At 47.1% G+C, this 14,160-nt stretch overlaps 1 protein-coding gene across 1 annotated transcript in view; it reads left to right on the top strand.

Moving 5' to 3' along the window:
• ST7L (suppression of tumorigenicity 7 like) overlaps positions 1-11,473 on the top strand; it is a 101,972-nt gene extending 90,499 nt beyond the window's left edge. The window contains exon 15 of the mRNA XM_025038458.1: positions 8,523-11,473. Within this exon, the coding sequence (XP_024894226.1) occupies positions 8,523-8,567 (45 nt within the window). The 3' untranslated portion in view covers positions 8,568-11,473. The remainder of the gene's footprint in view (positions 1-8,522) is intronic.
• Positions 11,474-14,160: the final 2,687 nt, after the last annotated feature.

The following is a 14,160-nucleotide window of genomic DNA, read 5'->3' as shown; positions in this document are numbered from 1 at the left end:
GGGGCGCTGGGCGCTGCGGCGCCCCTCAGCGCCCAGAGCGCCCAGTCTCTGCCGACGCCGCGCCACCGGGTCCTAGCGCCCTGCATTCGGCAACCCCGACTTCTGTGGGCGATGGCCAGGAGCACAGACGTAGAGGGGCGGCAGACACTTCCCCTGTCCGCTAACCTACGGGGAGATACTGGACCTGAGCGCAGAAGGCGCACTCGTTTCCTCCGGTCCTCTCCGTTCTTGCGCTTCTGTGAAATGGGTAGAATTCTGCCAAGGGAAGTTGCGGGAGAATCTTTACTCCTTTTCAATGGCGCCAACAGGGGCGCCTTGGGCGGCCAGCTTCGGGCGTAGGGGCTTCTCTCATCTGGGGCTTGCTGTCCCTGGTTCCTCCCACCCACTGCCCACCGCAACCCCCATACAACGTTCAGACTTGGCTCCTGCCCACCCGCCCGGCCCCGCTGCTTCCCTCCGGCCTGTGGCCCAGCAGTCAGTGGCCGGATGGAGGGGGGCGCACCTGCGGGCCTGACACGGACTCCCCGCCCTTTACCGCCGGGGCTCAGCAGGGATCAGTCTCCCCGGCTGCTCCGGGGCTTCAGCCCCCCACCCCCTTGGGCGGGGCTGCGAGTACCAAAGAATCAGAAACAGCTGGGCGGCTTTCCCGAACAGAGGCCGGGGTGGGGGTCCTGCTGAGAGATGGGGAGCCCCGGAGCCATTTCTCTCCTTCGCGTTTCCCTCCTCCCCACTGCTCCCTCCTCCGCACACCGCCTGGGGGCGTGGTAAATCGGGAAGGGGTGGGTGGTGCTGACGGCAGCCGGCGACTCCCCTCTTCTCCACGCCCCCCCCCACCGCACTGTCCAGGGTGGCAGGTAGAGCCTTGGGGGGCAAAGTGGCCCTTAAGAGACGTAAAATTCTTTATAAAGCTCTGGGGTCTTCCAACTTCGAGAGTTCACCTGGGATCTGGCCCCAGCCCCTTCTCCAAACCTCAGTTTCTCTCTCCTAGCCCCTCATTCCCAGGTGTCTTTGGTGCCTGTCCTCGTGATTTATCTAAACTATAAAGCAAACAACGCAGTGGAAACTGCCCACCTCCCTCAACCCCAAACTTACTGTCAGTTCTTGGTTGGGGGTGTTAGAGACACTGGAGTGTGAGCAGACAGGGCACAGCTGGCTGCGCAGAGGCTGCAGACATCCCAGAGGCAGAGACGAGGAAGAAGGACTCAGAGGGACCTTTAGCCCTTTACCTCACTTTCTGTGACAGGGGGTAGAGTGTGTTCATTAATTCAACAAATATTTATTCCCCACAATGTTCCAGACTGTGCTCAGACACCGAGGACACATCAGTGAACAAAGCAAAACAACAATTTTTGCCCTCATGGAGTTTACTTTCTATTGGGAGAAGATAGACACTAAACAGTGTACATCATAAGTAAAACATACAGCGTGTTAGAAAGCCATAAGTACAGTGGGAAAGAAACAGTTGTAACTAGGCTGATCCAGGAGGCCTCATTAAGGTGACATTCAAGCAAAGACTTGAAGGAGGCATGGACCAAGCCAGGCAGATATGTGGTGAAGAGCATCCCAAACTGAGGAACAGCGAGTACAACAACCCTAAGGTGGGAGTGGGCGGGTGTGCAGAGTGGGCAAGGGGGTAGCCAGCTGGTGCAGAGGGAGCTAGGGAGGAGAGGAGTTCAGAGAGGTAACAGGGGTGGGCCAAGTCATGCAGGGCAGAAAGGTGCCCGCCCTTGGGGGGACGGTGGAAAGTGGAGTTGTGCAGGAGTCAGATGGGAGTGGGAGAGGGACGGTCGAATAGAAAGACCAACCAGCTGACCCCCTTCCCTTCGCTCCTTTCTCTTAGTCTGGGAGGCTTCAGTCGGCCCTTCTATTTCCTGAAAAAGCAGCAGAGCAGACTCTGTGCTGAGCTCCCCTGAGAGGGGCAGGTGAGAGAGGGGTGGGCCCAGGCTCATTCCTGGCAAGACCCCTTCCCTTGGACCCACTCTTTCACCTCCTCCCAGCCCGGCCCCACCCTGATGCTGGGCAGCAGTCTGCAAGCTCTAGCAGCCTCTCCCAGACTCCCCTGTGTGCTTAGGCCTGGGTGTGACTCTGGCCCTGTGTTTATTTCTACATATGGGCTGAGGTTGCAGGGTGGGGAGCTAGAGATGATCACATCAGCCCTAACCTTGGGTGGACTCGCCCACATGGGCCCCAAACTCATTTACGAGGCCCCTTCTTTGGCTTCAGCTGTCTTCATAGTCAAGTGAGACTGTGTCTTGGCACTACATAGATGCTCAACAAGTAAAGCATATTGCTGAGCTGAGGGGGGCCCCAGAAACATCAGCAGCTCCAAGAGGGAGGGAAGTGGGTGAGGAACAAGACTTCTTTCTCCCCAGTGCTTACAGGCTACCTCTACCACAGAGTGGACAACCCAGGATGGGGTTTTACTCCTTCCTCCTCTTCTTCATTTCCCCTCTGAGCCCCCAGCTCCCCAGGAGGGACCCGGGCCTGCAGGAGCCAGCTGACTGCAAGAGTTGCACTCAACCACTTAACTGGAGAACAAATACGGAGCCAGAGAAGAGGTTTTCTGGGATCTGCCACTTTGGAGCTTCAAATCTCAAAATAAACTTCCAGTCTCAAGGTCCTAGACACCACTGGAGAGCTCGGCTCCTCACGCAAGGGCCTGTTGTTGGGCTTCCAAGCAGAGGGTCAAGGCCAGAGGCTCAGGCTAGCGCCTGACTTACTCCTCCCTCCCATCTTCACCCGCACCCCCCACCCCCGCCCCGCTCTCCACGACAGTGGGAGCCAGGGGAAGAGTCGCTGATTTGGGAGTCAAGTTCTGGTCTGGAGGGCCCTGCATGGAGTCACATAGGCACTTATTGAGCACCTGCTGTGTGCTTGGCACTAGCCAGGGCATCCGAAATGACACAGAAAGAGTGAAAGTGTCCTATATCCAAGGCGTTTTCTTGCAAATACGACGAAGCCATCTGAGGGTGGTACACTGTGTTTGGCTGCACGCTGCAGATGTCAGCAGAGACCTAGAGGAAATCCCAGAGGCCCTCTCCCAGCACAGGCTTCCAGCAGGACAGCGTCCAGCCAGCAGCAGAGCCAGCTCTTCCTTCTGCCTCGAGGTGGCACCACAGCCTCCTACCCTCTCAAAAGTGAGTGCTCTCTGTCCCTTGATATTGCACCTCTTACTCTGCTGCCTACGGGGAGCCACTGCGAGTTAAGATTCATCTTCTTTCGCTCTGTGCTCAGCTGTGTGTGACAGAACGATTTTGAATTTCTACTGGCCCTTGGATGGGAGTGGAGATGAGCTCAAGGAGTTTGGTGTGGGTAAACAGCTCTTATTCCGCCGGGCCTCCCCACTTCCCAGGAGGCCCCCCCTTCCCTGGGCCCCTTTGGCGATGACCTTCTCTCTTTCCCAGTGGGTGGGAGGTGGTGTGGATGGTAATGAGCAGAGAGAAAGGCCGAGAAGGGGCTGGGGGGGAGGTTTGGATGAGAGTCAAGGAATTCCTGCGCCTGCTGCTTGCACAAGGGGCCCTGAGCTGCCTTTCCTGAGATTGCTTTGCAAACCAAAGCCAGTCTCATTTGAAATGGCTCCAGGTTCACACAGGCCCCCAATGCCCACCCCCTGCCCTGTCTCTCCCTCCCCAGCCTCCCCACGCAGGTGTCTAGGGAAGAGAAGGGAGTTCAGGAGGAACCCAGGGGCTTTTAAGGGGGCTGGGGTGGGGATCCATGCTTTGTACACAGCCTGACCAGCTTCTCCTTGGTATTTATGAGCTCCCAGGCGAGGCATGGAACATGTCTCAAGGAGACCAGGCCAAGAGGTCCTTGCAAGGAAGGAGCATCCAGCCCCAAACTAAGGAAGGGAGCTTGGTAGGGCAGGGACCCCCTTCCTCTCAGCCAGTGGCCAAACAGGGGCAGACTGCTCCCCAAGGAGCCTGGGAGAAAGGAAAAGAGGGAGCTGAGGAAGAAGGCGAAGGAGGAGGGAAGGTTTGGGAGGCGGGACATGGGGGTCTGGAGCCTTTTAGCACTTCGGCTGTAATCAGACTGGAGCCAGGCAGTGGGCGGGCTGACAGCCATCCTGGGCGGGTGGCCCAGGTTCTGTGTGAGGCCAGTGGGCGTGCTGCTGGGATCCTGGGTGGTCACTGACCAGTCTAACCCCAAGGGAGCGTAGTTCCCACTTTGCCCCTGGCCTCCCTCTCCCAATCTACTTGTATCAAATAAGCAAAGCATTAACCTCTCTTTCTCTCCCCGCCACCTGTTCCGGGCCCCAGAATGACCTGGAAGCGAGATTTGCTCCCAATGGACAAAAATCTGCAGAGGACACTGCCTGCCTTCCTCCTGGTCCGCCTTCCTTGGTTCGCTCTGCCTCTTGCTCTCCCCATGTCTCTTTTCTGTGTCTCTCTGGGTCTGCTCTCCCTGGCTCACTTCTGTCGTTGCGTCTATTCCTACCTTTCTGTTTGTCTGTCTGTCATCATTTGTCTCTCTGTGTGTCTATGTCTGCCTGCCTTTCCTCCTCCGTCTGAATCTGTCTCCTTCTCAGTCATCGTCACTCTCCATCTCTTGGTGTGTATCTCTCTCTCCATTTTTCTCTCTCGGTGTGAATCTAGGTAACTGTCTCTCTCACTCTCCTTTTCGTGTCCCCACCTATCTCTCTCCGTGTCGTTTCTGACTCTGTGGCTTTCTCAGTCTCGATCTCCGTGTGTTGCTCTCTATATTATTCTTGGTGTGTATCTTTTTCTCTTTGACTCTTTCTCATTTTCTTTTGCTCTCTGTCTCGCAGCTTCCTCGGCAGTCCCTGCAATACAGCACAACGTGCATGAGACTGAAAGAAATCAGAAAACTGGAGTCTTTCCCCCAACCCAGCCATGTATGACTTGCATGATTCTGGAGGTCACTTTCCAACTCCTGGCCTCAGTTTCCTCACTGATGAAACAAGTAGGGTGGAGGTCTAGCTCCCCTGTGGGGGCCTGCTGCTCTCTCTATCTCTCTCTGGTTTATACCAGCACGGTCCATCCTGCTGTCCCAGACCTCTGCTTCTCTGCTCCCTAAGTTTGATCCTGAGGTCAGGACCTCGGCATCCTCCAGACCCCAGTGGTTAGGAGTCTCTGATACTGTCAGCTAGTGGGTCCCCAAAGGAAGACTCCTCACTTCCTCACCCCCTTTAACATCAGGATAGACAAGGTCCCTTTCTGGGGCCATGTCTGGGATATCAACCAGATTAGCTCATCTCTCTAATCCTCTTTGTGCTGGGGCCTCTGCCAGGCAGGGACACCCACAGCGCAGTCAGGGTGTGTGTGTGTGTGTGTGTGTGTGTGTGTGTGTGTGTGTGCGCGCGTGAGCGTGCACATGCAGCTTCTTGGAAAAGGCAGGACCAAGGTTCTCCCTCTGTTATGCCCTCCTGCCTGAAAAGCCCAAGTCACTGTATAAGAAATCTCATCAAGCCTGAGCCGGGTCTAGTTTTTCATAAGCCCAGTCGGCCTCCCCCCGAACCCCATCTCCTTTTCTACAGCTTCTTGAGGGCTAGAGAAATCATTCCAGCCATCCCCCTGTTCCTGAAACGGCCCAGAACCCACCCCTTCTGCACACATAACCCACGCATATGTGCGCATATTCTCCAGTCATTATAGGAGGATGGGAGACGGGTCGGGTCCCTCCATCCTTTCTTGAAAAGCTTGGAGTGTCAGGCAGGGAACACGGGACAAGAGGGAGGGGAGAGCAGGCAGTGCGGCCGCTCTCTGAAGTTTCATTTGGAGAGGTCTTTCTTGGCTGATAAGATCAAAGTATTCCCTCTGCCAAATCATTACTTTATTTTCGAGGCAATTACAGAACTTATTGTATCAATTAGCCCGGCCTCCAGCTGCAACCATTTATCTGTCTGTCGTGCGCTCGCAGAGGAAAGGGTCTGCGGGGCCCAGCCGGGCCAGCAAGGGGAGGGCGGAGAGCAGGGAGCTGTCCGGGTGCTTTCAGCAGGGCCTCGCAGGTGGAGGGCACGGGGGCGCCCATCCGAGGACTGGAGAACCGGCCCGTCCTCCTTGCGCGCCCTGCCACTGCCGCAGGAGCGCTCTTTTCCGCGGGCGCCGCGCCCGCACGCCTGATGTGGCCCAGGAGCGCGAGCCAGCAGAGCCTGGAGCGGGTATCGAACCTCTCAAGCCGTCAGGCCAGGGCCCCGCCTCGCAGAGAAAAGCGCTGAGCCTGGAGCCCAGGATATGGCCCCGGTCCTGACTCGCCGGCGGTGACTCACTCTGTGGGCCGTGCGCCCCGCAGTGGCGTTTCCTGGAAAAGCGTGGCAGGGTGAGCTGCGTTTTCATGGGGGACTCGTGCGTTTCAGACCCAGAGAAAATGTGTGGAGAGCGTAGGAGAGAGAACTGGGTTCCCCAAAGGTGCGGGACTGTGATCTCCTTTGCTTCTTCACTGTCTGCAGCCTCTTCCTGCGGAAGAACCACGTCCACACCTGGTGTTGAGGTCATGTGAGGTTCTCAAGCTTTTTGGTCTCAGGACCCCTTTACGCGCTTAGAATTCCTCAAGGACCCCAAAGAGCTTTTCACAAATGTAGGTTATATCTATCCATATTAAAAATTAAAAACGAACACGGGTGAACTGAAAGCGCCCCCAGTGGTCAACATCGGACAATTTGAGCAACAAAATTAAGTAGTTTTAAATTTTAACCCAAAGTGTATAAAATAAATATGCGCGAGTCCATACTGAAAAAAATGATTGAGTAAATAAATACATGAGAAGACACAAATCGAAATAGTTTATGTAGCTACTTTATGGGCTACAGGTTGTGATTTTCAAAAAGTCCAGAAAATAAAACTGTGTGGAGGTGGGGAAGGAGGAGTAACTTTACGGTGGAGAACCCTAACAAACCTCCGTCTGGTGACCAAAGTCAACATCGACAGTGATAGGTCATGTTGATGGTGGGTACCCTTGATACGATGTGCTGAGATTTTCCTCCCCATTACCCCAGTTCAATCGTAAAAAAAAAAAAAAACCAAAAACCTCCGAGTGCAATTGTTTGTTAATTTTGTCTATTGTGTTCTTTATTGAACAGAAATCCTTAATTCTGATGTGTTCAGACCTATCGATTTTTGCCTCATGGTTTTGTACTTCCTCGATTTTATTTGAGATGTCTTTCCTTATCCAAGGATCACAAAAATATTCCCCTGTTTTCTTCAATTAGCTTTATAGTTTCATATTTTGTACTTCAGTTTTTATTCCATCGAGATTGGGTTTTGTACATGGTTCAAGGCCTGACTTTACTTTTTTCCGTTTAATGAGCCAAGCTGTTTCTGAATTTTCTACATTTCTCTGTCCATTAACCAAGTATTCCTGGTCTATAAATAAAATCTATTCTTTTTATCAACTTTATCTGAAAACTTTCTTTCAAAGCTAGTTACCCTCCCTTGTCCTTCCTTAACCTCTAACCTTCTTAAAGAGTACACTCTCCATTAAAAAGAGCTCCAAACTTTTTCCATTTTTTCTTAACTCCTATTTATTTCTTAATCTGCTATAATCTGGTTTCACAATACCCAAAAGTATATTGGGAATTATTCTTATTACAAAATTCCTCCCAATTACCAGAGTTAGGGGCCTATTTTCATCCTGGATCTACCTAAGTACTGCTTTATCTCTTTCCCACACAAAAATTTTTTTTTTCGTTTTTTAAAAGTTATCTACTTTGAAAAGTTCAGATCCTTTTAAAGTTGTTTTCCTGGCCTCCTGTCTCTTTAGAAATGAAGAGCTTAGGCAATTTTTAAAAACCAAAGTAATTTTTAAAATTCTCCTTTTCTTCTCTAACTGTATAAATATCCTAGCTTTAATATAAAATTACATGTTAGAAGGAATGGCCCGTTTGTAAGGGCATCAAATTTTTCTTATGGGAAAAGAGGAAAGTATCAATGTATCAGTCAGTACTTAAACAAAGTGAGAGAGAAAATCAAGGCCATTTCTAGAGAAGTCTTCCAATTGTTTAACTATAATTATTCTAAGAAAACCAACTGGAATGCAGGATGGCTCTGTCCCACAGCAATCTAAAATACAACCTCTTTTAGTGTACATATACAAAATATATGTCTTAACCAATTTGGAGGAAAAGCAAAATTCCGATTGTAGGATTTCTCAAATTATAATTATTTTTCCAAACTCTTGGACTGCTGCTAACACCAATGATCCCTTCTGACACCGGGCTGGAGGGCTGGCATTCCCGCGGAAGGGTGAGAGGCACCTGCTGTTACAGCAGGGAATTAGTAAATGAAAAACCATGTTTGCCACCTGAAGAATTCTTAATGTTGGACTATTTTGGTTAATACAGACCAAGGATGTGCCTTGATTTTCCATTTCTAAGAGTCACGCTTTAGGTTAAAAATATCTGTTCTGCAATCTCCATATATCATCAGATACTGTAGAATTTATATCATGGTATCATGGTATCTTCTCAAAAGGAAGAGAAAAAACAGTGTTTCATAAGAGTCTTTTTTTGGAGGTGGGTATCTTAAATGTCCGTGATCACAAAAACTCTTGGCTTCTTTTCATTATAGACCTGCATTGCTGAATATGTTATTGCCTTAACTTCAGTTCCCTGAAGATGCTTGGACAATGAGGATTCTTCTCCCTACCCAACTGACTATAATTTGAAAATTCTTTGATCAGTATTAAGTATTTTCATTTCCTGGGGTATGAAGAATTCATCAGCACTGAATTTATAGAGCCACTCATCCAAAAAATGAAACAGAAGAGATTGTAAGTCATTTCCCTGGGTTTCTATTTCTATTGTTTGGAGGGGCTCCACAGTCCCAGTATCTGTCATGTAACCAAATATGGCTATTGCACATTGTTTGAATGCTTCCTCCAGAGTATCTCCCCGTGCATATAACTGGACATCCGCTATATGATCCAAATACTCATACTTCTGATTGACTGGATATGTGGCCTTGATTGCCTTCTGCTCCTCAGTCAAATTGTAATCTCTAACATCTTCCTCTTCCTGCACTATGATTGCAGCCTGTGTCCCACAAATATTGATGTTGTGTTTTCATTTTTATTCATATCAAAATATTTTATAATTTCTTTACGGGCCCACGGGTTATTTAAAACTGTAATTTTTCAGATATTTGGAGATTCTCCAGAGACATTTGTTATTAATTTCTAATTCCTTTGTAGTCAGGGAACATGCTTTGTATGATTTAAATCCTTTTAAACTTAGACATTTTAATTATGAGCCTCATTGTGAGTGTTTTGTGTGTACTCAAACATAATGTATTCTGCTGCATTCGGTTGGAGTATTCTATAACAATTTACCCTGTTTATGTCTTCATATTTAAAGTGGATTTATTGTAGGGGGCATATATTTGAGACTTACTTTTTTACTAATCTGACAATCTCTGCCTTCATTTGGGTTGTTTAGACCATTTACATTTTAAGTTATTATTGAAATGGCTGGTTTTCAATCAACAATCTTGCTATTTTCCCATCATTTGTTCTTTACTCCCCTTTTCCTTTTCCTTTGTTTTGGATTGAGTCCTTTTTATGATTCCATTTTTATCTCCTTTGTTGTCTTATGAACTTTGTTTTGTTTTGTTTTTTTAGTGGTTGCTAGAGGGCTTACAGTATACGTATTTAACTTATCATGGTCTACCTTCATATAATATTACACTGATTCATATATAGTATAAGAATCTTACAATGGTTTACTTCTATTTCTCAGCCTATTATTTTTTCAGTACTATTGTCATGCATTTTACTTCTACATATGTTATAAATCCTACAGTCATTGTGATAACTTTTTAAAGAGATTTAAAAAATAAGAGAATAATCTTTATATTTACCCATATAGTTACCATTTCTAGTGCTCTTCATTTCTTTGTGTAGATCCAGATTTCTGGAATCATTATCCTTTTGCTTGAAGTATTTCCTTTAATATTTCTTGTACTGAAGGTCTACTGACGAGTACTTTCAGCTTGTACATGTTTGAGAAAAGTCTTTATTTTGCCTTAGTTTTTGAAAGGTATTATAGAATTCTAGGTATAGAATTCTAGGTTGATATTTTTTTCCTCAGTACTCTAAAGCTTTCACTCTACTATCTTCAGGATTATATTGTTACCAATGAAAAGTCTGCTGTTATTCTAGTTCATTTTTATAATATGGTCTTTTCCATCTGGTTTTGAAAGTTTTCTCCTTATCACTCACTATTTTGAACAATTTATGATGTTCCTTGGTATAGTTTCCTTCGTGTTTCTTGTACTTAGAATCTATTAACATTTTTTTTTATTTGTGAGTTTCTCATTTTCATCAAGTTTGGAAAAATTTGGCCATTATTTGTTCAGATGTTTTCCTTCCAGGACTCCAATTAAACTTATATGAAGGTCACTTGAATTTTTCCAAAGCTCCGTGATATTCTGTTTATTGTTAAAATCATTCTTTATGTTCTATATTTCATTATGCATTATGGATAGTTTTTATTGCTATTTTTTTCAAGTTTGACAATCATTTATTTCTTCCATAGTGTGTAATCTGTTGTTAATTCCATCTGATGTTTTTTTTTAATCTCCAATAGCGTGGTTTTCATCTCTACAATTATGATTTGAGTCTTTTCTATATCTTTCATGTTTCTAATTAACAAACTCAATTTTTCCTCTATATTCTTGAACATATGGAATTCAGTGATAATAGCTGTTTTAATATAATTGTATACTAATTCTATCATTGTGTCATTTTGGGTTTATTTTCAATTGATTGTTCTCCTCATTATGGGCTATATTTTTCTGCTTCATTGCATGCCTGTTAATTTTTGATTGGATGGTAGACATTGTGAATTTTAATTTTTAGGATGCAGATACTTTTGTTTTCCTATACAAATTTTTGAGCTTTGTTGTGGGATGCAGTTATTTGGAAACAGTTTGATCCTTCCAAGTTTTGCTTTTAAACTTTTTTGGGGGGTGGGAGCGTTTAGTCTAGAGCTAACTTTGGCATACTATAGAGACAACTTTTGACTACTCTATCCAATATCCTGTGAATTATGAGATTTGTCATTCTGCCAAGTGGGAACAGAAACTGCTCCAAGTCCCATGTGAGCTCTGAGTATTGTCCCTCTAATTCTTTGGATTGGTTCTTTCATTGGCCTTGAGTCTTTTCCATCATATGCCTACGTTGATTAGTACTCAATTGAAGACTCTGGGAGAAGCCTCTGAGGCTCTCTGGAGATCTCGCTCATTGTAGCTCTCTTGTCTCCAATACTCTTCCTTCTCAATCCGCAGCTTCATCTCCGCACCCTGGGGAGTTGCCAGGCTATGCTGGGGCAATCATAGGACTCACTTTGTTTTCCATCTCTGTTCTTTGTTGCCTGATATCTGATGTCTTGAAAGTTGTTGTTTAATATATTTTGCTTGGTGTTTAGTTGTTTTAGGTGGGAGAAAAAAATCCAGTCCCTGTTATTTCATCTTGGCCAGAAGCAGAATTCTCTAAAATAAATAATATCTATCCTTTGACTCCATACTCTTTGATTATGTCTTCATATTTATCGTGTATTTATAATTGTGTACACTGCATTATTGAATATTTTCCTGACAAAAGAGAAATTTTGTTTTGACTAGGCATTGATGAGAAATTAATTGCCCACTTACAGTTTTATACATCCAATAACTAGAAGAATTTTCTAGAGACCAGCTTCTGGCTCTATACATTTAAAACCTTTTTCTCCTCCACCTCCTGCTTTATCTTTAGTGCCAGTTGCTATAGGATATAGTTAGTTATTGCAATACAACCTCGTTGTTGCTCCTTCATGTCACTGTTCAAGGTGAGGCAGTACGATGACTGATGGCAGTATTCCTGGAAGCCATTCCCACACTGGGATGGTTAGCAAAAACAATTATACATGGATGTTCCTGCAAACCACATAAATATATTTCACTCAAAAATAGTCCTTTATCCTACTTACCTTTAGCTACATTCCCAAAACGCTTGTGGCCACCACCCCAAAGCCATCTGACATGGGGAAGAGCATGATATAGGAGAAATCAGAGTGAAAAGAGCCAGCAGTCTTAACTAATTGCAGTTAAGATACCTTACTTTAGCAAATTTTAGAGAAAGATGACCACATGAACACATTGCTTGGGCCCTTCAGAGACTGGAAGAGGCTGTGCCAGTGATGGTCCTTGAAGCTTAAACTTCATGGTGAATCTGCCTCTGCTCATGATGCCTCCTCGGTTCAGGCTCCCAGTGGAGCCCAAGTTCTTCCCTTGGGCAGACCATGCCCTTCCCTGTTCCCATTTGCTTCTTCAGATTGCACCCCCACCCCAGACTTCTCACTATGCCTGTCTGCAGCTCTGTGCATTGCATATGTTGTTCTCATTACCTGAAATGCCGTTCATCCCCTTCTTCACCCGGGAGGATCTACCCCTCCAACAGGACCAGGACAAGTGTCATTTCCTCTGTGAGACTGGTCATTCTTGACTCCACTGGGGATTGTTATGCTACAGCTTGTTCCAGGTAGTCCACCCTGTTTTGCGTTTGTCTCTCCCACCAGCATCTAAAGCCCCTAAGGGCCTGTAACTTATTTTTCTACCCAGTGCCCAAGTCAGTGAGTGGCACCTGGTAGGATGTCTGGATGAATGAAATCTCTTCGTCTTCCTCCCCAGAGTGCCCGCTTACTTGACTTATTAAACGTTTGTTTGTTCGTTTGTTTACAGCAAAGACAAGGTAGGAGGAGCAAGACATTTTTGAAGCATAATTAAATGGGCGAATGAATAAGTAAATGTTGATAGACTTCTCCCGACCCCTGTGTGATAGGTGAGCACCGCGGTGTGTTGGTGTGATTTAGGAGCTACGTAATACTAATGGCTGTCACTTGCCGAGTCCTTACGTATGCCCTAAGTCGTCTGACGTCCCTAATTTGCTCATTCAAGGCGCACGGCCACCTTGTAGGGTTGTTTTGTGATTCTCCTTTCACTAGTCTGGGCTTCCATCCGTGTCTGAGGCAGGAACTGTGGCCGGGCTCCCTCCTTCGCTATCAGGGAGATGGCGGGCTGCGGGCATGGAGGGGGCGTATCGGTGCCCGCGCCACCGACTCTGAAGTAGCTGCTGTCCAGGGAGGTAGGGATGCGGCGAGACCTTGGGTGCAGAGAGAAGCACAGCGATAGAAACACCAGGGGGCGCAAGCAACTCAGCTTTCCGACGTAGGAAGCACCCAGCTTCCCACGGAGACGCGCAGCCCTGGGCCGCCCTCTCACCACGGCGCTTTTTCCCAAAGGCGGCAAATAATCGGGGGGGGGGGGGGCAGGGGGTCCTTACCATGCGCCAGGCCCTTGCCTGCTTTATCTCGTGAATTCTTACAGAGCCGGAGGGAGGTTCTCATATCTTCATTATACTGATGCTGAAATAAAGGCTAGCAGAGGCCGACTTGCCCAAAGCCACAGAGAATGACAAAGCTCTTGCTCTGAACGACTTTTCTTGCTCATCCTGCTTTGGCACCATGTCCTGCATACAGAGGGTACACGCACCCCTATCTACGCAAACCTATATCCTGTCCCTTCTGTTTATTTAAATTGGTGTCTCTAAAACCACAGATTTCCCTGCTCTGCTGAATTTCTTAGGCACTTGGGGGCCCCATCACCCATTTGGGACACCTGCTGCATCTTGCCTAGCACTGCCCTAAGATGTCACATCTGTCAGACTTGTTTCCTCTTAAAGAGTAAATTCCAGCCTTTAGCACAAGGCTTCTCACAGTCTGTGCTTAATAAACATGCCGAATAAATGACAGGCAGACACAGCAAGTGTGTGTGTGTGTTTGTGTGTCTGTGTGTGTGTGTATGTGTATCTGTGTCTGTATGCTTCTTAACATAGCTCAGGGCCTGCACAGAGCCAGCAGCCACAAACACTGTTGAAAATATGTGAATGAGGATTTAATGGTTTAACATTTCTATTTTGTTCCACCTCCTTTATGTTCCTGTCCATCTAGAACTGCAAACTCCCAGAAGGTATGGATGAGGAGTGAGGGCCTACGTGGGTGAGTAAAGGGGGAAACCAAGGAGGCACAGGGCAGGGAGCAGAGCTTTCTCATGGAGAGAATAAGGCCGTCAGAGAGAGAGAGAAAGAGAGAGAGAGAGCTAGAGAGAGGGGTGGGGTGGGGGAGGGGAGAGAGACGCCAAGATGAGAGCAGAAGGGAAATGAACCGTGAATAGG

Source organism: Pteropus alecto, unplaced genomic scaffold, assembly GCF_000325575.1.
Source record: "Pteropus alecto unplaced genomic scaffold, ASM32557v1 scaffold106, whole genome shotgun sequence".
Taxonomy (NCBI): domain Eukaryota; kingdom Metazoa; phylum Chordata; class Mammalia; order Chiroptera; family Pteropodidae; genus Pteropus; species Pteropus alecto.
This window is presented reverse-complemented; position numbering and strand designations above follow the sequence as displayed.